We start from the raw sequence: 23,646 nt of genomic DNA on the forward strand, positions 1-23,646 counted from the left end.
CTCAAGGCTTCACAGCTACTAAGCAGGATTTGAATCTCTAATGTATCCCAGAGCTCACACCCCTGAGGGCCACAAAGCTCTGCCTCCTTTCAGGCAGAAACCATGGAGAGGCAGGTGATGAGTGAAAAAAACAGGGGAAGAGGGATGGGAAACTGTCACTGCCGCTCTCCTTTACCTTTGGTGTGATATGAGATGAAGTGTGTAACCACTGAACCCCGTGTCACCCGCTGTCCCAGCCAAAGGCCACATGGGGCTACTGAAGAGCCGGAATGAAGCTACTCTGAATTGAGATGAGCTGGGATTGTAAGGTACACACTGATTTCCAACACTTAATGTGAAAAAAATAATAGAAAGGGTCTCAGTAATCATTTCAGGGGTGCCTGGCTGGCTCAGTTGGTGGGGTGTGTGGCTCTTGATCTCGGGGTTGAGAGTTTGAGCCTGGTGCTCGGTGTAGAGATTATATAAACATAAGTCTTAAAAAAATAATTTCAAAGTATTGGTTACATGTTAAAATGAGACTATTTTAGATATATTGGGTTAAACAAAGTATATTACAAAAATGAATCTTACCTGCTTCTCTTTACCTTTTCTTTTTGTGGCCACTAGGAAATTTAAAAGTATTTATGTGGCTCCCAGGATATTTCTATGGGACAGTGCTGATTTAACATTTCCAAGCCTGTCCCCCATCTATATAATGAACATGTAGCTACATTTCCTAGCTTGCATTCCTGTTACATTTCTGAAAGTACCCAGTACTATGAAAAATATGGAGTCTAGTATCAACTTTCCTTTTTGTTCTGAAGATTGTGGGGTTTGGGTTTTTCTGGCTGGAGCCACGAATACACTGCTTGGAGAGGCATAGAGTGTTTCTGAGACAGTGCTTCATGGAAAATCAAACCCAAGACTCCGCATGCAGAAATCAGCCTGGGTGGAAGCCGAGGGCAAGGACCAAGGGGCCTCGTGGAAGGGGGAAATCAGCCTTAAGGCATTTTGGATGCTCGAGGCTGGCCTCCAGAGGGAGGCCTTTCCTCCTGCCCGGTCTATTTTTTGCTGTGTTCAGCAAGAAGAATAAACAACAGTTCTGAGCGGCTAGTGTCTACCACTCACTTTACTGACAGCTCTCACAAGGCTCTATTAGACCCCTTTTCAGATAGAGAAACTTGAAATTCAGAAAAGCTACGTACTCTGCTCAAGGGCATGCGGTTAGTAAGTGGATGAGCTGTGCTTCCAGCCGGGGTCTGCCACCCAAGCCCGTGTCCTTCACACATCATTCTACCGCTCTGGGCCTGCAGACTGCTCACTTGCTGGCACCATGCAGCGGTGTGCAGAAGATGACCAGGATTTTTCTAGTGGCCTCTCTCCTGGGTTTTGTCCAAGTACAATACAGAAAAGATACTTTTGGAAACAATCAGAAGATACGAAGGCTGGAGAGTCCCTTGGGAAGCATCTAGACCAGGGGCTTTCAACAGCGGCCACACATTAGCATCACCTAGAAGCGTTCGAGAACACTGATGCCTGGATCCCACCCCAGACTGGTGTGACTGATCTTGGGGAGGGGTGGGGTGGCCACCCCATGGTGGGTTTTGTTTGTTTGTTTTTACAAACGCCCCAGGTGGTGCCAATGTGCGGCCAGGGTTGAGAGCCACTGCTCCAGGGCAAGCCCAACCCCCTCAATGTCCAGGTGAGATGGCCGAGGCCCCAGAGGGCGGGGGTGGTGGGGAACTACTGGGGCCTCCGCTACTAAGCAGCCACATGACCCTCTCCTCATCCTGCAAGGAGGAAGATGAACGTGCCAAGACACATCCTTAAACACATGTCAAACGTATGGCCCATGAGTCAGCTTATGGTACTAGTTCAAACCAAAAGGGGTTCTGGTTACCCTGAAAATTCTGTTTTCTGCAGTGACTCATTCCGACCTCAGCCTCTGCTGTGTGTCATCTGGGGTGAGTCCTCTCTGAGCCACAGGGTCTGCATCAAGGTGGAGAATTCTACCTCCTCCCTGGGGCGCTGTTTTGAGGATTGTGTGCAGTAATGTCAGCTGTGACGGCTCTACTCAGCTCAGATGTTAGTTACTCCTCTTATTAGTATTACTCTCCAAGTGCTCCAGGCAACTGGGGATTGCCTCGGGCACACGGAGGGTGTTGCCTGCATGATGTGGTCTTGGGTTCCAATAGCCGTGGTAGATCATGTTTAGGATACCAGAGGTCAGGATAAGAACACAAACGTCTGACCTGCTCAAGAGGAACGGGGCTCTGCTCTCAGCTCATGCTACTCCCTTGCCCCCAAGCATGGCCTCTTCCTCCCTCTGAGCTCTCTCTTGGGCCCACGGCATTAGGGACTCCCCTCAGGAGCCCTGGCGTGCCTTGTGCTCATGAAGACTGCCAAGCTGCCAAAAGACCCCTTTCTCAGCAGGGGAGTGTGAGGCGCAGAGGAACTGGAGTTCACTTGGGTAAAACTGTGGTTAGGCAGGTGTGGTAAACAGGATAATGGCCCCTCCAAAGAAGCCAGTGCCTAATTCCTGGAACCTGGGAACATGTCACCTTACACAGCAAAGGGACTTTGCAAATATAATTTAGTGAAGGATCTGAGATGGGGAGACTGTCCTGGTGGGCCCAATGTAATCACAGGGTCTCATATGTGAGAGAAGGAGGCAGGAGGGTTGGAGTTAGAGAAGGAAATGTGATGATGAAAGTACGAGCTGCAGAGACAGTTGGGGGAGGGGAGGCGGGAGAAGGAGGGGGTAACGAAGGCAGAAGGAAGGAGAGGGAGATTTGGACATGTTAGGCTGCGGGCTTTGAGGATGGAGAAAGTGGGACACCTGGGTGTCTCTGTTGGTTAAACATTTCACTTCGGCTCAGGTCGTGATCTTGTGGTTCCTAAGTTCGAGCCCGGAATCAGGCTCTGTGCTAATAAATCAGTGTCTGAAGCCTGCTTTGGATTCTGCGTCTCCCTCTCTTTGTCCCTCCCTGACTCACACTCTGTCTCTCTTTCTCTCTCTCAAAAAAACCCCAAACATTTAAAAAAATGTTTTTGAAGATGGAGAAAGGAGCCACAAGCCAAAGAGTGTGGGGAGCCTCTAGAAGTTGGAAAGGGCAAGCAAATAGACTCTTCCCTAGAGCATGCCCACACCATGCCTTTAGTTCAGTTAAACTCCTTTCCAGACTTCTGACCTCCAGAACTTTAAGAGAATAAATCTGTGTTGTTTTGATAAGCCAGGAAACTTTGGGTAATTTATAATTAGGAAACTAAGACAATAGAAGGCTGGACTTTGGCTTTGTCCCCAAAGGTTTTTCCATACCTCTAGGAAGGAGGCCGGGGTGGTTTATAGGGCAGCATAGGAGGAGCACCAGACAGACACAGGCTCTAATTCTGGCCTCGCCACTGACTCACTGTGTGAGTTAGGCCCCCATGTCTTGGGGCTGCAGTCTCCCCATCTGCAAGGGCCTGGAGTCCATCACCTGTAGGTCCCCCCAGCTTTCACATTCTAGGATGTTACGGTCCACCCCACACACTGACCCCTACACTTCCACCACGGGACAAGCTGCTATTTCCTAATGCGTCCAAGAGGGCCTAGCTGAGTGCCGGGACCCCTGGCACCAGGGGCAGACAGACCTGCGTGTGTGTCTAGCCTTTACTGCTTCATAGTTGTGAGACCTGGAAAAGTTGCTTAACCTCCTGGAGCCTTGGTGTCCTCATGTGGACAAGATGGATACTAATTTTTAATACATATGGTTGTTGGAGGTTAAAAAGGATCAGCATGTAATATGCTCCGCACTGTGTGTGGCCTCTAGAAAGTGTTTAGTAAGTGGTGGTGGTGGTAATGCTGGTGCTTGCTGACGACTGGGTGCTAGGCTTGAGGGACACAGCAGCTCCGTTCACCCCCGGCTGGCAGTCCCACTGCACAGAGGTGGCCAGCTAGGACGTCCCTGAGCTGAGGTTCTGTGACAAGCTGGCAGGGGCTGTGCTTCTGGTTGGGGATGTTTGCCCTGGACTTTTGGGGGGAGCTGGCAGTCCCGAGTTGGGTGTGTTGGCGAGGGGTCACTAGGTCAGCCACTGGGACCAGCCTAGGTTACCAGTACTTACTCAAATGGGTCGCTTGGGTCAGCTTTCTGTAGTTCTGGAGGTATTGGGATCCGCTTATAGTACATCTCCCAATCAAAGGCGCCCCGCATGGCATCCCCGGCCTGTGTTTCGTACCGAAAGTCATCGTGGTCGATCACGTCAATCATCGGGCACACAATGGTCTTGCGGTTCCGGGCGATGCGGTCTGAAGCAGCCAAGAAATGCCCATTAGGGAGGCAGGACAGAGGGGAGCAGCTCTACACCTTCCTTCCTTCCTTCCTTTTAAATGTTTTTTATTTAGCTTTCAGAGACAGAGAGAGGCAGTACGAGCAGCGGAGGGTCCCATCCCAGTCCTGCCCCAAGTGAGCTACATAAATAATGCCTCTGAGCCCCAGTGTTCTCCTCTGTGAAATGGGGACAAGAGGCTCAGCCCCACAGGCTGGCATGAGTACTGGGTACGATGATGGTTAGAGGTGCCCAGCATGGTTGCTTGTAACGGTCAGCACAGCTGCAAAAAGAGAGGTTAATTTCCCCCTGGGGGGACTCCTGTTCTGGCTCTGCATTCTAGGTCCTAAACTTGACTCCTGGCCCAAAGTAGCCAGGCACCCAGCACTCGCCCCTCCCAGGTCCTCAAAACTTCCCAGCCATGGTCAGTGAACAAATGGCTCTCCTGGTAAGAGAGTTTAACTCACTTTTTCCAACGGTCAGAACTACTGAGGAGGGCATGGCCTATCCCGTGAGCTCCTCATGACTGATGTGCGAGCAAGGCCTGGCAGACCTCTGCCCTGCGGGAACACTACAGGCTAGGTAATTCAAGATGGCAAGGGCAGTCCCTAGCCAGATGGCTTTTAATGGTCCCCTTTAAGCCAGGGAGAAGCTGATTCTATAAAATGCACTCTGCCCAACCTACCAACCAGGATTTTAAGCTTTGGTTTGCTCTGTTCTTCAATGTTCCTTCTGCCAAGAAGCTGTGGCTGCAGTGTGGGGGTGCCAGTGATAGACGGGCAAGTGGGCTGTGTTGGGGTGCCTGGCTGCTTGGGCCGGCAGTCCAGTTCAGGGCTGGGAATGTGAAGTCTGGCAGGGCCAGTGTAGGCTGGCAGCTGCCTGGGGCTCGGGCTTCATCAAGTACTTTTTTCTTCTAGGAGAGAAAGCAGCATTTTTGCCCTTTTCTAAATTGCAAGACACAATCCATACATGAGTCATTAATTGAGTGTGTGTGTGTGTGTGTGTGTGTGTGTGTGTGTGTAATGAACTAAAAAAGAATACTGAATGTCAGGGTGCATTCCACCTGAGAAGAAAAAGCACTTTTTCAGGAAACGGGTTTCCATTATATGGCATGGGCATGTATCTGCGTATTGGATTGAGGTGGCCAAAGTATTTCTAACTGGGGCACACAGTTAACAAAGCCTGAGCAGGGTTGCTTTTGGCAGTGTGTCCTCTGGGCTACCAGTGCCCGATGTGACCATGGTGTGTTTAAGAAACACCTGCCCCAGGTGCACTGAATCAGAATCTCTGGGGGTGGAGCTTGGATCTGCCTTGTGAACAGGCTCCCTAGGGATTCCTAATGAAGTCGAAGAAACCTCTCCAGGGAAAGATCTAAAGAGGTACCTCCCTTCCTAATTTTTCAGGCGGCGCACGGGATCTCACTTCCGGAGCGGCTCTGGGCCGAGGCTCTGCAGCAGGCTGGATGAGAGTGGGAGGTGTGAGGGGTCCAGGCTTAGCATCAGAGAGGCAGCATTCCAGGGTGCTGTGCTCACTGGAGAGCAGAGAGCCCAGGTCCGAACCCGGGTTTTGTCACCCACAAGCAGTATAACCTTGACAAAGGTTATCTGTTGCCTCTGAAACTTAGCTTCCCTGCCGACAAAATGGAGGAACACAGCACCTGTCTCAAGGGGTGAGACCTGGGAAGACTGAGTGGGACAGGGGGGCCGAGGTGCTTAGGCCAGCCTCTCGCACATTCACACACCCATTAGTGCTGCACGGACACTGCTGAAAGAAGCTCAGAAGCTCAGCATCTCCCTCATTCTCTGTGCTCTTTAGTTCTCTCATTTGTTCTATGTGGATAATAATGTCTGGCCTGTCTGCATTCCCATGTAACTGTCAAATTCAAATGTGGCTGTGGCCAAAAAGCTAATGGACGAGCAGAGCCATGATAATGATGATGATGATGATGATGATGATGATGATGATGATGGTGGTGGCGGCGGCGGCAGTGGCGGCAATGAGGATCAACAGTGGCTTTCCTTTGGGGGCCTGAATCCTTCTCAGGCTCAGGAATGCCTCATCTCCACAGAAGGCAGAGAGAGCAGTGCGTGGAGGTGTTAATGGTTTCGAGACAAAAGCCCTGATGTGCTCTGACGACTGGGCTGCTCGTATTAACAGGGACAGACTTTTACATCTATACCATCGGTTCACATTTCTATTGGAAAAATAAAAAATAAAAAGAGGGACAATGTTTCCTCCATGTATTCTGCAGATTATGAAAATTACCCTCATATATTTCCATAGAAACAGTTAAGGGCTATTTAGACTCCAACCTCAGCTTTGTGTCCCACCACTTCATTCTCTTTATGAGTCACTGAATGACCCAACAAATGGGTTGTTCCTTCAGCACTATAAATTACGTGATTTATGGTGAGGCTCTTTTCTTTCTCTTTTTATTTTTCTCTTTCAGTAATGAGAGGCGGATGAAGAGACCTCTTGGTTTAACTAGATAGAGTACCAGAAAATATGGGTTACATCCTTTTCCTGACCCAGTAGAATCCTGGACCCTTTGAGGTCAGAAGAGTATAATCCAATACTGAAGTTCCATGCTGATTTGTCTTAGAGAACAAATTTGCTGGATTATCCCATGAAACCGTGTGGGTTTTGCTTTCTGTTCTCAGCTCTGCCTAATGGCCCAACCAGTGCTCCTCCAAGTGTGGTCCCTGGATCAGCAATGCAGGCACCAGGTAAGCTGGCTAGAAATGCAGCTTCTCAGGCCCTACCCCAGACCTCTTCAGTCAAACTCTGGGCTGGGGTCAAGCACTTTGTGTTTCAGTGAGTCTTACAGGTGATTCTGACATAGGCTCAAGTTGGCCGTGAACTACAGTCTTCTTTGCTTCCTGAGCTTTCTGTTACGGAGAGCATACCCACTCATTTCTGAGTTTTATTTTCTCCCTGGATTGATAACTCTTCACCAATCTGTCTCTGGCCTGTCTCTCACCTGATCTGCAACCTCAGTAAGATATTTCCTCTTTGATGTCTACCTGTTAGCACTAGCTCTGCACCTTCCACAAAGCTGAACTCCGCAGAATCCATCAGACCTGCCTCTTCAGCTAGCTGTGAGGCATCTCACTGCCCACCGTCCAATCCTCTTGTCTCCCTTCTGTCCACGTGGCTATGCTGGATGACTCCTGGATCATGCTGCCCTGTCCACAGCCCTTTCCTGAGAGCTGCTGGAAACTCTCCAGAGAGGAAATGAGTTTAGGGAGGCAGTGTGAGTTCTGAGAGTGGATAGACTTTGGGGTCAAAGAGATGGTGACTTTGACACTTGTGACCCAAAGGAACAATATTGAGTCACTCAGTATCTCCAAACCTGAGTTTCTTCTACTATGAAATGGGGACACTTTTTACCTGGTATGGTTTTGTGGGGCTAGAGATAACACAACTTTCCTGTCTCGGTAGCAGGGCACTGAATGTTAACTATTCTAAGTTGCTGGCTAATGTTCCTCCACAATGTGGCTACTACAGTAGACAGCCTTGAGTGGCTTTCCAATAAAACTTGAACTAATCTGGAGGAGGCAATCATGTAACTAGACATCAGTGTGCTGCTCTATGACTTTGGGCAAGTTACTTCCCCTCTCAGCTTCTTTCTCTGTAAAACAAGGGGACAGGACTTGAATGGATTTTTTTTAATAAAGATTTTTAATTTATTTTTGAGAGACAGAGAAAGACAGCACGAGCAGGGGAGGGTCAGAGAGAGAGGGAGACACAGAATCAGGCTCTAGGCTCTGAGCTAGCTGTCAGCACAGAGCCTGATGCGGGGCTCGAACCCACAAACCATGAGATCATGACCTGAGCCGAAGCCGGAAGCTGGACACTTAACCGACTGAGCTACCCAGGCGCCCCTTGAATGGATGTGTAAGGTCTCTGAGCATTCCTGAATCCCTCATGGCACCTGGCATTGGCTGGCAGCATCTCAAGCAGTCAAGAGAACCCTTGTGGATGACCCCTACAGAAGGCTGGGGCCTATCTTGTCTTGGGAGGTTCTCTTACCGAGCAAGGGGGGTAGCCAGTTGACATTGGCTTCACAGTGTGAGTCTAAGAATGTGATGACATCCCCAGTTGCTGCAGAGGCCCCAAGCATCCGGGTCCTTATCAGCCCTTCCCGTTTCTTGGTTCGAAGAATCCTCACACTGGGGAAGAGGGCCATGTAGTCTTCAAGTGGCTTCTTCAGGTGCTCTGTGAGAGAGACAGAAGAAGACAGATGGACAGATGGGTTAGAAAAGCTGCTTAGTAGCAATGTCAACAATAGCCAAAACATAGAAAGAGCCTAAATGTCCATCACCTGATGAGTGGATCAAGAAGATGTGGTATATATATATATATATATATATATATATATATACACACACACACACAATGGAGTACTACATGGCAATGAGAAAGAATGAAATATGGCCATTTGTAGGAAAGTGGATGGACCTCGAGGGTGTCATGCTAAGCAAAATAAGTCAGGCAGAGGACAGAAACCATATGTTTGTGCTCATAGGTCTAACAGGAGAACAGGAGAAACCTAATGGAGGACCAGGGGGAGGGGAAGAGGGAAAGAGAGAGAGGGAGAGAGAGGGACGCAAAACTTGAGAGACTACTGAATACTGAAAACGAACTGAGGGTTGAAGGGGGAGGGGGGAAAAGAGGTGGTGGTGATGGAGGAGGGCACTTGTGGGGAAGAGCACTGGGTGTTGTATGGAAACCAATTTGACAATAAACTACTTAAAAAAAGAAAAGTAAAGCTGCTTAGTAATCACTCTTGTGACTGCTCCCTTACGTATGCACTGTACTTTATAGTTTAGACACAGCTTTCCCACACAATGCCTCCTGGGACCTTTCAGATGTGGCCAAGAAGGGCAGGGACCACCACCTGCATGCTGTAAATTGGGACTCCGAAGCTCAAAGAAGTCCCGGGATAGTGCCAGACCTGGAACACACAGAGATCATCTGTACGAGAGTGTGGGCAGTCGTGGTTCATGCTTGGCTGAGACCTGGTCCCGCATTTTCTGGAAACAATACTCTGATTTTTCTTTGTGAAACTGCCCCTCCCATCTCCAGTCCGTCACACTTTGGTGGGGCTCACCCCATCCCCTGGATCCAAGGGAGGAGTAGGTAGGATGGGCCTGACCAATGAGGGCATTCCATTTCCTTGCCTACAGTGATTGGTTCAGGGATGGCCATTTGACCGGAGTTGATCCAAATAATAAATCCTGAGAAATTTTTTCCTCCAGAACTATCGAAAAACCAGGCCCTTTCTTCTCATTAGAGTTGCTAAGTTGGCTGGCCATAAATCTGGAGATGATGGTGACACCTTTGGAAAATGAGGTGATGAAAAGGGGGGGAGGGGAGTTCTGCTAAGACCGAAGTGAACATGTAAAAAGAGTCAAGAGATGGGGGCACCTGGGTGGCTCAGTCAGTTGAGCGTCTGGCTTTGGCTCAGGTCATGATCTCGTGGTTTGTGGGTTCAAGCCCCCCTGCATCAGGCTCTGTGCTGACAGCTAGCTCAGAGCCTGGAGCCTGTATTCAAGATTCTGTGTCTCCCTCCCTCCCTCCCTCCCTCCCTCCCTCCCTCTCTCTCTCTCTCTCTCTCTCTGACCCTCACCTGCTCATGCTGTCTCTCCCTCTCAAAAATAAATAAAACATTAAAAAAAAAAAAGAGTCAAGAGATGGAAACTATTCTGATGGCATTTTGGTTCCCCAGATCCCTCTGTGCCTAAAGCAGGTAGAGTCCTAGATGTTCTTACTACACACAAAACAAATTCCTCTTCTTGCTTATTCTAATGCAGGTTGGGTTTTTACCCTGTGCCTCGTAAAGTCTTTCTGAGTAAATCTCAAAAATTGTCTCCTTTTACTAAAAAAGCCTCAGCCTTAACACTAGTGTCTCTTGATGTTAATCACGGTCAGGGCACTTTATGAAAAATCTAGTATGGTTACAAAAAAGCCCTAAAGTTAATACTACACTTAATGATGAAATAGTGAATGCTTTTATCCGATGATCAGGATAAAGGCTGTACTCTCTCTCACCACTTCCATTCAGCATTGTGCTAGAACACCTAGCCAGTGCAATCGGCAAGACAAAGAAATAAAGGCATAAAATTGGGAAGAAGAAGGTTGCAGTATCTTTAATTGCAGATGACATGATTATTTACATAGAAAAATTCTAAGAAATCTACAAAGAAGGTAGCAAGACTTCAGGATCAGGTCTAAATATTGATTTAAAAATTAATTGTATTTCTAAGTACTGGCAGATAAAAAAAGCAACTGGAAAATGCAATTTAAAATAGTAAGCATACCATTTTCAATTTAACAAAAGAAGTAAAATCTGTATACTTTGAAAACTGCAAAACACTGTTGAAAAATATTAAAGACTAAAATACATGTAAAGAAAGTCTGTATTCGTGGATTAGGTGAATGAACATTGTTAAGACGGCAATACCTCCTACGTTGATCTACAGAGTCAATGAGATCAAAATCCCAGCTGACCTCTTTGCAAAAATTATCAATTGATAAACTGATCCTAAAATTTATGGAAGAGATCAAGGGATCCAGGATAGCTAAAAAATCTTTTGATTACTTACACATGAACATTTATAGAAACACTATTCACAATAGCCAAATGGTGGAAATAACTCAAGCTTCCATCATTTCATAAATGAATAAACAACTATGAAATATATTCATACAATGGAGTATTAATCACAAAAAGGAATGAAGTACTGATACATGGTACAAAGCAGATGAACCTCCAAACATTACACCAAGTAAAAGATGCCAACCACAAAGACCACATGTTATATCATTCTACTTGTATAAAATTCCAGAATAGGTAAATTTATAGAGCCAACAAACAAATTAGTTAGTACCAGAGACTGGGGTAGAGAGAGGTGGGGAGTGGCTACTCAGTGGGTATGGTGTTTCATTTTGGAGTGATAAAACATTCTGGAACCAACTGATGGTCACATAACACTGTGAATGTACTAAATGCCAGTGAATTGTATACTTTAACACAGTACTGCATACTTTAACGTGGTTAATTTCTATGTTATGTGGATTTTACCTCAATTAAAAAAACGGGTAAAAGATCTGAATAGGCACTTTTCCAAAGGTGATATACAAATGGCCAATAAACACACAAAAGGATGTTCAACATCCTCAGTTACCAGGGAAATGCAAATCAATACCACAATGAGATACTACTTCGCATCCACTAGGGATGGCGATAATGCACATGTCAGATAATAAGTGCTGACGAGGATGTGGAGGATAAGAATCTCCATATAGTGTTGGTGGAAATGTAAAACGGTGTAGCCACTTTGGAAAACAGTCTGGCAGTTGCTCAGTTTAGCACAGTTACCATATTACCCAGCAATTCCATTCCTAGGTATATACCCAAGAGAAATGAAAACACACATCCATCCAAAAATTTGCACACTAATGTTCATAGCAGCAATATTTGAAATAGCCCCATATTGAAAACCATCCAAATATCCATCAACTGATGAGTGAATAAACAAAACGTAGTATATCCAAACAATGGATTTTATTATTCCACCATAAAAAAGGAAAAAGTGACTGCAACAATATGGATGAACCTTAAAATAGTACACTGTGTTAAAGAAGTCAGACTGCGTTAAAAAAGTCAGACACATAACACTAGATATTATATGATTCTGTCTATATGAAATTTCTAGAAAGATAAAATTACAGGGACAGAACAGAAGTCAGCAGTTGTCTAGAGCTGGGTTGGGAGTGGGGACTGATTACAAACAGGCACAAGGGAACTTTCTGGAGTGATGGAAATATTCTAAAACTGGATTATGGTGATAGTATTACAACTGGATAAATTGACCTAAGAACATACTGAACTGCAGACTTAAAATGGGCGATTTTTATAGTTTTGTATTACATTATTTTATTTATATTGAGGTTAAATTAAAAAAATCTATTTCTATATACTGGCAAAGAACAATTGGAAAGTACAATAAAAATATCATTTCTAATAGCTTCATATAGATAAAAACCCTAATAAATGGAGAGGTAAATCATACATATGACTGGAAGACTCCATATTTTTAAAGGGTCAATTCTCCTCAAATTCATCTATAGATTCAACATAATCCCAATAAAATCACAGCAGGTTTTGAAATTGACAACTTTCGAAGAACCTAAACTAGTGAAAACAAAAACAATTCTGAAAAAGAACAAAGTTGGAGGACTCACTGATTTCAAAACTTATTACAAAGTCAGAATAATCAAAACAATGTAATGCTGGCAAGGAATAAACATAATCAATAGGACAGAACAGAGAGGCTAAGGGTATACCTACATATGTGTCATTGATTGACTGGTTTTTGACAAAGGTATTAAGGCAAATTCAATGAGAATATAGAAGAATTTTTAAAATGTGAAACAAAACAAATGAGCAAAGGGAAAAAAGAGAGAAAGATAAACCAAGAAACAGATTTAATTATAGAGAACAAACAGATGGTTACCAGAGGGAAGATCGTGAAGAGATGGGTGAAATAGGTGATGAGGGTCAAAAGAACACTGGGGGCACTTAGGTGCCTTGGTTGGCTAAGTATCCAACTCTTGATTTTGGCTTGGGTCACAATCTCATGGCTAGTGGGTGTGAGCCCCCCTGCTGGGCTTTATGCTGATAGTGCAGAGGCTGCTTGGGATTCTCTCTCTTCCTCTTTCTTTCTCTCAAAATAAATAAGCATTAGAATAAAGAGTATACCTAAGATGATCACTGAGTAATGGACAGAATTGCTGAATTTATGTTTTATACCTAAAATTAACATAACACTATATGTTAACTATACTGGAATAGAAATAAAAAACTTGAGAAAATAAAACATGAGCTAGCATAACTGGATAAACACATGAGAAAAGATGAACCTCAACCCCTACCTCCTACCATACACAAAAGATCATTTTAATTGGATAGCAGATTTATATATAAAGGCTAAAACTATAAGGTTTCTTGAAGAAAAGACAGCAGAATATTGTTGTGAACTTGGGGTAAAAAAATATTTTTTAAGACATAAAAAACACTAGCCCATAAAAGGAAAAACTGATAAATTGGACTTGATTAAGAACTTGCTCTTCAAACTTTGCTCATCAAAGCACATCAAAGACATCAGTAAGAAAATGACAAGGCAGGCAACAGTCTGGGAGAAAATATTCACAATACATGAATCTGACAAAGGACTTGTATCCAGACTATGTAATGAATTCCAACAAAGTCAATAATAAACAGATGACCAATTTTAAAACTTTGAAATATTTTACAAAAATACATTTCACAAAAGAATTTATATACAAATAGCCAACAAGCATATGAAAAGGTGTGACCCAAATTAAAAGCCTGAGATGCCATTTGCTATACATTCCCCAGGGAGAGAACTTAAGATGGTGTAGGAGTCGGGGGACCGTAGGCTTGCCTCATCCCTCAAATACAGGATGAGTATCAAATCATTCTGAACACTCAAGAAATCAATCTGAGGACCGAGAGAAGAAAACCACAAGTCTACTGCAAGTAGAAAAACAAATACCTTATGGAAGCTTCTTTTAACAAGCAGACCAAAACACACCTAGATCTACGTGTTTGTTTCTTTTTCTTGTCTGAAAATGACGAGAAATGGAGGAATTTACCCCAAAGAAAGAAAAGGAAGTTGGGGTGCCTGGGTGGCTCAGTTAAACGACCATCTTAGGCTCAGGTCACGATCTCACAAACTCATGGGTTTGAGCTCCACGTTGGGTTCTGTGCTGACAGCTCAGAGCCTGGATCCTGCTTTGGATTCTCTGCCCTTCCCCCATTTGCTCTCTCTTTCTTTCTCAAAAATAAATAAACATTAAAAAAAATAGGAAGTAGAAGTAATAGCCAGGGATTTAATCAATACAGATAGAAGTAAGATGTCTGTCTGTGGGGCACCTGGTGGCTCCGTCGAGTAAGCACTGGACTTCAGCTCAAGTCATGATCTCATAGTCTGTGGGCTCAAGCCCCATGTGGAGCCTCAGCCTGAAGCCTCCTTGGGTTTCTGTGTCTCCCTCTGTCTCAAAATAAATAAACATTAAAACTATTTTTTTTTAAAAAGGAAGTAAGATGTCTGAACTAGAATCTCAAACAATTATAAGGATACTAGCTAGGCTTGAAAAAAGCATAGAAGATACTAGAGAATCCCTTAAAAGAAATTTTAGTTCTTTTAGACAAAAGAACTAGTCAGGCTGAAATTAAAAATACTATACCAATACTATAACCAAGATGCAAATCCAAATGGATGCCATAACAATGAGGAACAAAGCAGAGGAGTGAATTTGTGATAAGGAAGATAAAATTATGAAAAATAATAAAGTTGAAAAGAAGAGGGAAAGAAAGACAATGAATCATGAAGGTAGACTTAGAGAACTCAGTGACTTCTTAAAATGCAATAACATTTGCATCATAGGAGTCCCAAAACATGAATAAAGAGAAAAGGGGGCAGAAGGTTTATTTCTGAAATTACAGCTGAAAACTTCCCTAATCTGGGGAAGGATACAGACATTGAAATCCAAGAAGTCCCATGAAATTCAACAAAAGCTGGCCATATGACCTAGACATACCATAGTCAAATTCACAAATACAGACAAGGAAAGAATCCTGAAAGCAGCAAGGGGAAAAAAGTCTTTAATCTATGAGGGAAGACAGATCAGGTTCACAGTAGATCTGTCCACAGAAACTTGGCAGGCCAGAAGGGAAACGCAGGATATATTCAATGTGCTGAATGGCAGAAATATACAGCCAAGAATACTTTATCCAGCAAGACTGTCATTGAGAATAGAAGGAGAGATAAAAAGTTTCCCAATAAAAAACTAAAGGAGTCTGTAACACTAAACCAGCCCTGCAAGAAATATTAGAGGGTACTGTTTGAGTGGGGAAAAAAAAGACCAAAAGCAATAAAGACTAGAAAGGAACAGAGAACAGAACCAGAAACACCAATTTTACAGGTAACACAATAGTACTAAATTTGTATCCTTCAATAATCACTCTGAATGTAAATGGACTAAATGATTGTCAAAAGACACAGAGTATCAGAATGGATTAAAAAAACAAGACCCATCTATATGCTGTGTAGGAGACTCATTTTAGACCAAGACACCTGCAGATTGAAAGTAAGGGTATGGAAAGCTAGAGTAGCCATACTTATATCAGACAAACTAGATTTTAAAACAAAAACTGTAACAAGAGATGACAAAGTGAATTACATCATAATTAAGGGGTCTATCCATCAAGAAGATCTAACAATTGTAAATTTTTATGCCCCCAACTTGATAATCACCAAATATATAAATCAGTTAATAACAAACATAAAGAAATTCATTGATAATAATACCATAATAGTAAGGGATTTTAACACCCCACTTACAGTAATGGACAGATCATCTAAGCAGTAAATCAACAAGTAAACAATGGCTTTGAATGACACACTGGACCAGATGGACTTAACACATGTATTAAAAGAACTTTCATAGTAAAGCAGCACAATACACATTCTTTTTGAGTGCACATGGAACATTCTTCAGAATAGATCACATACTGGGTCACAAATCAGCCCTCAATAAGTACAAAAAGATGGAGATCATACCATGCATATTTTCAGACCACAATGCCATTAAACTAGAAGCCAGCCACAAGAAAAAATTTGGAAAGATCACAAACATGTGGAGGATAAAGAACATCCCACTAAAGAATTAACGTTAACCAGAAAGTTAAAGAAGAAATTAAAAAGTACATGGAAGGACGTGAAAATAAAAACATGACAGTCCAAAACCTTTGGGATGCAGCAAAGGCAGTGCTAAGAGGGAAGTATATTGCAATATGCCTACCTCAAGAAGCGAGAAAAGTCTCAAATATCGGGCCTATGCTTACACCTAAAGGAGCTGGAAAAGGGACAGCAAATAAAGCCTAAAGCAAGCAGAAAAAGGTAAATAATAAAGATTAGACCAGAAATAAATTATATAGAAACAAACAAAAGAAAAGATCCAAGTAAATAAAATCACAGTTGAATAGGTAAAATCACAACCAACACCATGGAAATACAAATAATCATAGGAGATTATTATGAAAAATTATATGCCAACAAACTGGGCAATCTGAAAGAAATGGACAAATTACTAGAAATATACAAAGTACCAAAACTGAAACAGGAAGACACAGAAAATTTCAATAGACCCATAACCATCAAAGAAATTGAATCAGTACTCAAAAATCTTCCAACAAAAGTCCCAGACAGATGGCTTCCCAGGGGAATTCTACCAGACATTTAAAGAAGAGTTAATACCTATCCTTCTCATATTGTTCCCAAAAATAGAAATGGAAAGAAAACTCCCAAACTGCTTCTATGAGGCTAGCATTACTTTCATTCCAAAACCAGACAAAGACCTCACTAAAAAGGAGAATTACAGACCAATATCCCTGATGAAAATGGATGCAAAAATCCTTAACAAAATTGTAGCAAACTGAATCCAACAGTACATTGAAAGAATTATTCACTACAATCAAGTAGGACTTATTCCTGGGCTGCAGAGGTGGTTCAATATTCTCAAATAAATTGACATGATACATTACATTAATAAAAGAAAGGATAAGAAGCACATGATCCTCTAAATAGATACAGAACAAGTATCTGACAAAATACAGCATCTGTTCTTGATAAAAACCTTCAATAAAGTAGGGACAGATAGAATATACATCAACACCATAAAGGCCATATATGAAAGACCCACTGCTAATGCCATCCTCATGGGGAAAAAACTGAGACCTTTTCCTCTATTGTCAGGAACAAGACATTACAATTTAACATAGTACTGGAAGTCTTTACCTCAGCAATCAGACAACAAAAAAGAAATAAAAGGCATCCGAACTGTCAAAGAAGTCAAACTTTAATTATCTGCAGATCACATGATGATGTAGAAAACCTGAAAGACCACCAAAAATTGCTAGAACCAATACATGAATGCAGCGAAGTTGCAGGATATAAAATCAACTTACAGAAATATGTTGCATTTCTATACACTGATAATGAAGCAGCAGAAAAAGAAATCAAGGAATAGATCTCATTTACAATTGCACCAAAACCCATAAGGTACCTAGGAATAAACCTAACCAAAGTGGTAACAAATCTGTACTCTGGGGGCACGTGGATGGTTAAGTGTCTGACTTTTGATTTTGGCTCAGGTCATGATCTCCTGGTTTGTGGGTTCAAGCCCTGTGCTGGGCTCCAAGCTGACAGTGGATAGCCTGCTTGGGATTCTCTCTCTCCTGCTCTTTCTGGCCCTCCCTGACTTGCGATGTAATCTCTCTCTCTCAAAATAAGTAAATTAAAAAAAAAATCTTTACTCTGAAATCTATGGAACACTAGTGAAGAAATTGAAGAGGACACAGACACAAAAAAAGGGAAAACATTCCATGCTCATGGATTAAAATAACACTGTTAAAATGCCTACACTACCCAAAATAATCTCCACATTTAATACAATCTCTATCAAAATACCATGAGCATTTTTCACAGACCTAGAACAAACACTCCTAAAATTTGCATGGAACCATGAGAGACCCTAAATAGCAAAATAATCTGAAAAAGCAAAGCAAAGCTGGAGGCATCATGATTCCAGACTTCAAGCTATATTACAAAGGTATAGTCATCAAGACGGTATGGTAATAGCATAAAAACAGACACCTAGATCAATGGAACAGAATAGAAACCCAAAATGGGTCCACAGCTATCTGGTCAACTAATCTTTGACAAAGCAGGAAAGAATATCCAATGAAAAAAGTCGGTCTTTTCAACAAATGGCACTGGGAAAAGTGGACAGTGACATGCAGGACAAAACTGGACCACTTTCTTATACCACACACAAAAATTCAAACTGGATAAAAGCCCTAAGTGTGAGACAGGAAACCAACAAAATCCTAGAGGAGAACACAGGCAGGAACCTCTTGGACGTTGGCCACAGTAACTTCTTACTAGACATGTTGCCTGAGGCAAGGGAAACAAAAGCAAAAATGAATTTTTGGGACTTCAGAATGAAAAGCTTCTGCACAGCAAAAAAAGCAATCAATAAAACTGAAAGGCAGCCTATGGAATGGAGGAAGGTATTTGCAAATGACATATTGGATAAAGGGGTAGTATCCAAAATCTATAAATAACTTATCAAACTCAACACCCAAAAAATAAATAATCTAGTTAAGAAATGACCAGAAGACATGAATAGATATTTTTTCAAAGAAGACATCCAGGTGGCTAACAGAGACATGAAAACATACGCAACATCATACACCATCAGGGAAATAAAAACCAAAACCATAATGAAATGCCACCTCACACCTGTCAGAATGTCTAAAATTAACAACACAAAAAACAACAGGTTTTGGTGAGAATGAGGAGAAAGGGGAACCCTTCTACACTGGGGGTGGGAACTGGCATAGCCACTCTGGAGAACAGTATGGTGGGTCCTCAAGCTAAAAACAGAATTACCTTATGACCCAGCAATTGCACTGGTTTTTACCCAAAGGATACAAAAATACAGATTTGATAGGGTACATGCACCCCAATGTTTATAGCAGCATTATCAACAATACTCAAATTATGGAAAGAGCCCAAATGTCTGTTGATGGATGAATGAAGACGTGGTATATTATATACAATGGAATATATTACTGAGCCATCAAAAAGAATGAAGTCTTGCCATTTGAAATGATGTAAATGGAGCTAGAGTATGTTATGCTAAATGAAATAAGTCAGCCAGAGAAAGACAAATACCATATGATATCACTCACATGTGCAAATTAAGAAACAAAACAGATAAACATATGGGAGGAGGAGAAAAAAAAGAGAGAGGGAAACAAATGTAGGAGATTCTTTAAAAGACAGAGAACAACTGAGGGTTGGTGAAGGGAGGAAGGTAGGGGATGGGCTAGATAGGTGATGGGCATTAAGGACGGAACTTGTTATGATGAGCACTGAGTGTTGTATGTAAGTGATGAATCACTAAATTTTGCTCCTGAAACCAATATTGCACTATATCTAGAATTTATTTAATTTTTAATTATAATATTTTTTAACATTTATTCATTTTTGAGAGATAGAGACAGAACATGAGTGGGAAGAGGGCAGAGACAGAGAGAGACACAGAATCCAGAGCAGGCTCCAGGCTCCGAGTTGTCAGCACAGAGCCCGATGTGGGGCTCGAACCCACAGACCACAAGATCATGACCTGAGCTGAAGTCAGACCCTTAACCCACTGAGCCACACAGGTGCCCCGTTTTTATTTTTAAAAATTACTTACTTACTTTTGAGAGAGAGAGAGAGAGAATGTGTGAATGTGTGTGCAAGTGGGAGAGGGGCAAAGGGAAAGGGAGAATCTTAAGCCGGCTGCATGCTCAGCATGGAGCCAGATGTGGGGCTTGACTTCAGGGCTGTGACATAACCTAGCTGAAACAAAGAGTCAGACACTTAAATGACTGAAGCATCCAGGTGCCCCAACTAATTAGAATTTAAATAAAAAGTTGCAAAGAAAAAAAAATGCTAACCATCAAGAAAACAAAACTAAAATAAAAACTAAGTTCACCAGACTGGCAAAAAGTAAAAACAGGAACAATATCAGGTCCTGGGGAAGAGGTGAGCCACTGGAACACACTCCTTGCTGAGAGGAATATAAAGTGTACAACCACTTCGAAAAGCTGCTTCTTACAAAGGTGAACGGGCCACTGTCCTCTGTCCAGCAATTCCACTCGTAGGTATTTATCCAAAAGAAACAGAAACATTCACCAGAAAAACAATGAGAAAGTCTCAGTGTTTTTATTCATAATAGTACCAACTAGAAACAACCTAAATGTCAGCAATAGGTCAAGGGGTAAACAAATTGTGGTAGAGTCATACAATAGATTCCCTACTCAGCAACAAAAGAGCAGACTTTTGGTGTACCCAACCGCATGGAAGATTCAAAATTACTATGTTGAACCAAAGAAGCCAGACACAAAAAATAACCTAGTGTATGATTCCTTTGAAGTTCATCAACAGCCAAAATAATATTCTCTGTCTCCGTTGTGAAGATTGAAACTGAAAATTAGAACTGGGCTGTGCTCTCATGTCTGGCACAGTGAGCCCACCTTTGATTTCCTCTGGGCCCTGGTGCTATCCCTGGATCAGGGTTTGAACCAAAAGGTCTTCCAGGGCCCGGGACCCAGGCCTCATGAGAAGCCCAGTTAGCACAGAGGGAGACACAGGCACCAAATCCTGCTCTGAATTCACTGCCTCAGGGGTTAGAGCTGGAAGGGCCCTCGTAAATCATGGAGCACATTCGAATCACCTGGTGAGCTGACTGTACATGCAGATGCACTAGGCATCATCCCAAGCGAACCGTGACCTGCTAAACCTGGGGTAGCATCCAGTGTCTTTAATTTCACTTGACTCACAAGAGAGTCTGATGCACAGCAAGGCCTGAAAACTACCAGAGAGTAGCTCAGTCTCTTTATTTTATAGACAGAAAGCTGAGGTCTGGAGAAGGGAAGGACCCACCTCTGGCATATACTTAACAGCAGGGTTGGGTTTCAAACCAGGTCCCCTGGCTGCTTGGTCCAGAACCCAATGACCCGTTTACTTTTCTAACCCCGTACAGAAATGCATCACTTTTGCTGTTATGTAAGGCAGATTATAGTTTGCAAAGGAGCTGCACACATTTTACCTCCCTTGGTTCATAAAATCACACTCTGCATCATGCTTCTCCCCACTTGACAGGTGAGAAAACGGATGCTCAGAGAAGCTAAGAAAGTCACCTGGTTGTATAGCCAGTAAATCGCCAGGTTTTCTAGAGACATGATGTTTTCCCCAAGCTCTTACAGTCATACGCTATGATTTTTCCCCACTTCCACTACCACACCTAATTTTTTAAAAATCAACTCTCCTTTTTAAATAAAAAAATTTTTAATTGAATTACATTTACTTTAAAGGGAAATACGGGCACCTGGATGGCTCAGTCAGTTGAGCATCCGACTTCGGCTCAGGTCATGATCTTGCACACAGGTTCGAGCCCCGCATCAGGCTCTGTGCTGACATCTCAGAGCCTGGAGCCTGCTTCAGATTCTGTGTCTCCTTCTCTCTCTGTCTCTCCCCTGCTCTCTCTTTCTCTCTCTCAAAATAAGTAAACGTTAAAAAAATTAAAAATAAAATAAAGGGAAATAAACACCATAAATGGAAAAATTGATACCATATGTGCTCAAGAGCTAATAAATGAAAAACCCAAATAAAAATAAAACAATGTGACTCAATTTTGGGCAGATCCACCAGCTGCCGCCATCCCCTCCCCCCACCACCCGCCCCAGGAGCTTAGAGTTCGTTCCCTCTCTCTGTCAAGGAGACATGCACAACCTGAGACTCTCGACCTGAGGCAGACACGGACGGGAGACGGAAGGAGAAAACCTCTCCACGCGATTCAGCGCAGCCTAATGCAAAGTCTCCCAACCAACCGAGATCATCTCAGGCGCCACATAAAACCACTTTTGCGCAGGGAACACTCAGGACACTGCTCCAGTGGCTTGATGGAAGTCTCCAGAAACTTCCACAACCAGAAGTGTGTTTTTGTGTTGTATCCCCTGGCACCTTGTAGGTCGGAGCAATTAAGAGATATACAGAGAAAAGATTATTTCTACACGTACGAGCTGAGGCTGGAAGGCTGGAAAATATTTGAGGCCGCCTTCCTGCTTGCTCGCCAAGATTAATATGGAGCCTCCTGCCCTTTACCACTTCTCTTTGGAACAGTGACTCTGTAGAAAGCAGAAATCAATTTGCCCTAATTGAGGGACTAAATCTTTCCAAAAGAGACTTTCTTGGGCAGTGAAACAAGATAGCAAGAGGCATGATCACGCTCCAGATATGCTGCGGTTCGGGTAGGGACACTATCTTTGAAAAAAAAAAAAAAAAGGAAAAAAATCCATAGTCATTGTCTGTGACCAGTGCTGCCTCTTGGCTGGGTTCAACTGGTAGGTCATTAAAACAAGGATGAGATAATCTTCTTCACCCACACACCACTTCTCCCATCAGAGGGTGAAATATCACCTGGTCCGGCTCTAATCATCGAGGGCCTGGCTCGGGCAGAGCCCCATCGCTAAATCACCCCGAACGCAGATGGCCACAGTCATTACAGATCGACCAATTAGGGCCTTCTGACAGCTTGTGTTAAAGTCAGAGCAATTATTTAGGGGCAATTATGTGCCTCTTGTCCTTATCAGGAAATGCATTTACACAAAATCAGAACTGTTGCCTTCTTTTACCACACTGTCTTGTTGGATGATCACATTCCCTTAAGTCATAGAATTTGAAAGCTGGAAGAGGATTTAGATGAAGATGATGATGGTAATGATGGTGACAATTATAGGGGACAATTACTGAGCCCCTGCTCACACATGGAGCTCCCTGCTTCATACACTTAATCTTTGACACCTACAATAACGCCACAGAAAGGGTATTACGACCCCATTATATAGATGATACCACGAGGCTCAGAGGGGGAGATGCAGCCGGTCAAAGGAACACAGTTCATAAATGATGAAGCTAAGGTTAAAACCCAGCCCTGCCTGACTGTCAAAGAGCAGGCTCTTCCTACTGTACCAAACTCCCTCTCTGCCTCACTGCTACCAGGCTCTTCGATCCCGGCCGAGGGGAGTGGGGGAGGGCCAGAGAAGTTAAATGTCTTCTTGCCCAGAATCATACAGCAACGTGGCATCTCTCACCCTGGGAGTTCCCCCAGCTTCACACACACTAGGACAGGGATGGAAAACAGGCTTCACTCAAGTGCCTAAGCTAATGAGTTGTAATAGATACCTAAAGCTTTGTTAAGGAAGGCTCTGAGGCTCTATCCTGGCTCAGGAGAAGAGTGCAGGACTGAGAAGAGAGGTCTGCCCTGAAGCAGCAGGGAGGCAGCAGTCCTCAGGGCGCACACTCACCATTCCTATTCCAGGGGCTGTTCTGATTGAAAAGCAATACTGAAGCGCGTTTGCCCTTATCACTCCTCATTTAGTGATGAGTCTGGGCCATCCAGCTTGGAGTGAGGTTCGTCCTGAAGGGGAGCCCCATCACGGCAAGGCTTTAAGGTGTCAGAAGAGCCGTTAGGAGAGCTCACAGGTGGATTCTGTGTGCTCCGTCCACACCCCCTCAGCATCTGTTCTCACAGCTACCAGCCTGCCGGCACCTGCCTCTGCCTGGGGTTCTGTGCTTCCTCCCAGGCGCCGCGCCCCCCCCCCCCCCCCCCCCCCCCCCCCCCCCCCCCCCCCCCCCCCCCCCCCCCCCCCCC

At 43.5% G+C, this 23,646-nt stretch overlaps 1 protein-coding gene across 1 annotated transcript in view; it reads right to left on the reverse strand.

Annotated features, from left to right (window-relative positions):
* The window catches only part of GALNT10 (polypeptide N-acetylgalactosaminyltransferase 10), a 210,783-nt gene that overhangs the window by 31,775 nt on the left and 155,362 nt on the right, over positions 1–23,646 (reverse strand). Inside the window, exons 5-6 of the mRNA XM_029941255.1 lie at positions 8,320–8,505; positions 4,084–4,267 (exon numbers count right to left, since the gene is read on the reverse strand). Of these exons, the coding sequence (XP_029797115.1) occupies positions 4,084–4,267; positions 8,320–8,505 (370 nt within the window). The remainder of the gene's footprint in view (positions 1–4,083; positions 4,268–8,319; positions 8,506–23,646) is intronic.

Source organism: Suricata suricatta, chromosome 6 (genome assembly GCF_006229205.1).
Source record: "Suricata suricatta isolate VVHF042 chromosome 6, meerkat_22Aug2017_6uvM2_HiC, whole genome shotgun sequence".
In the NCBI taxonomy this organism is placed as follows: domain Eukaryota; kingdom Metazoa; phylum Chordata; class Mammalia; order Carnivora; family Herpestidae; genus Suricata; species Suricata suricatta.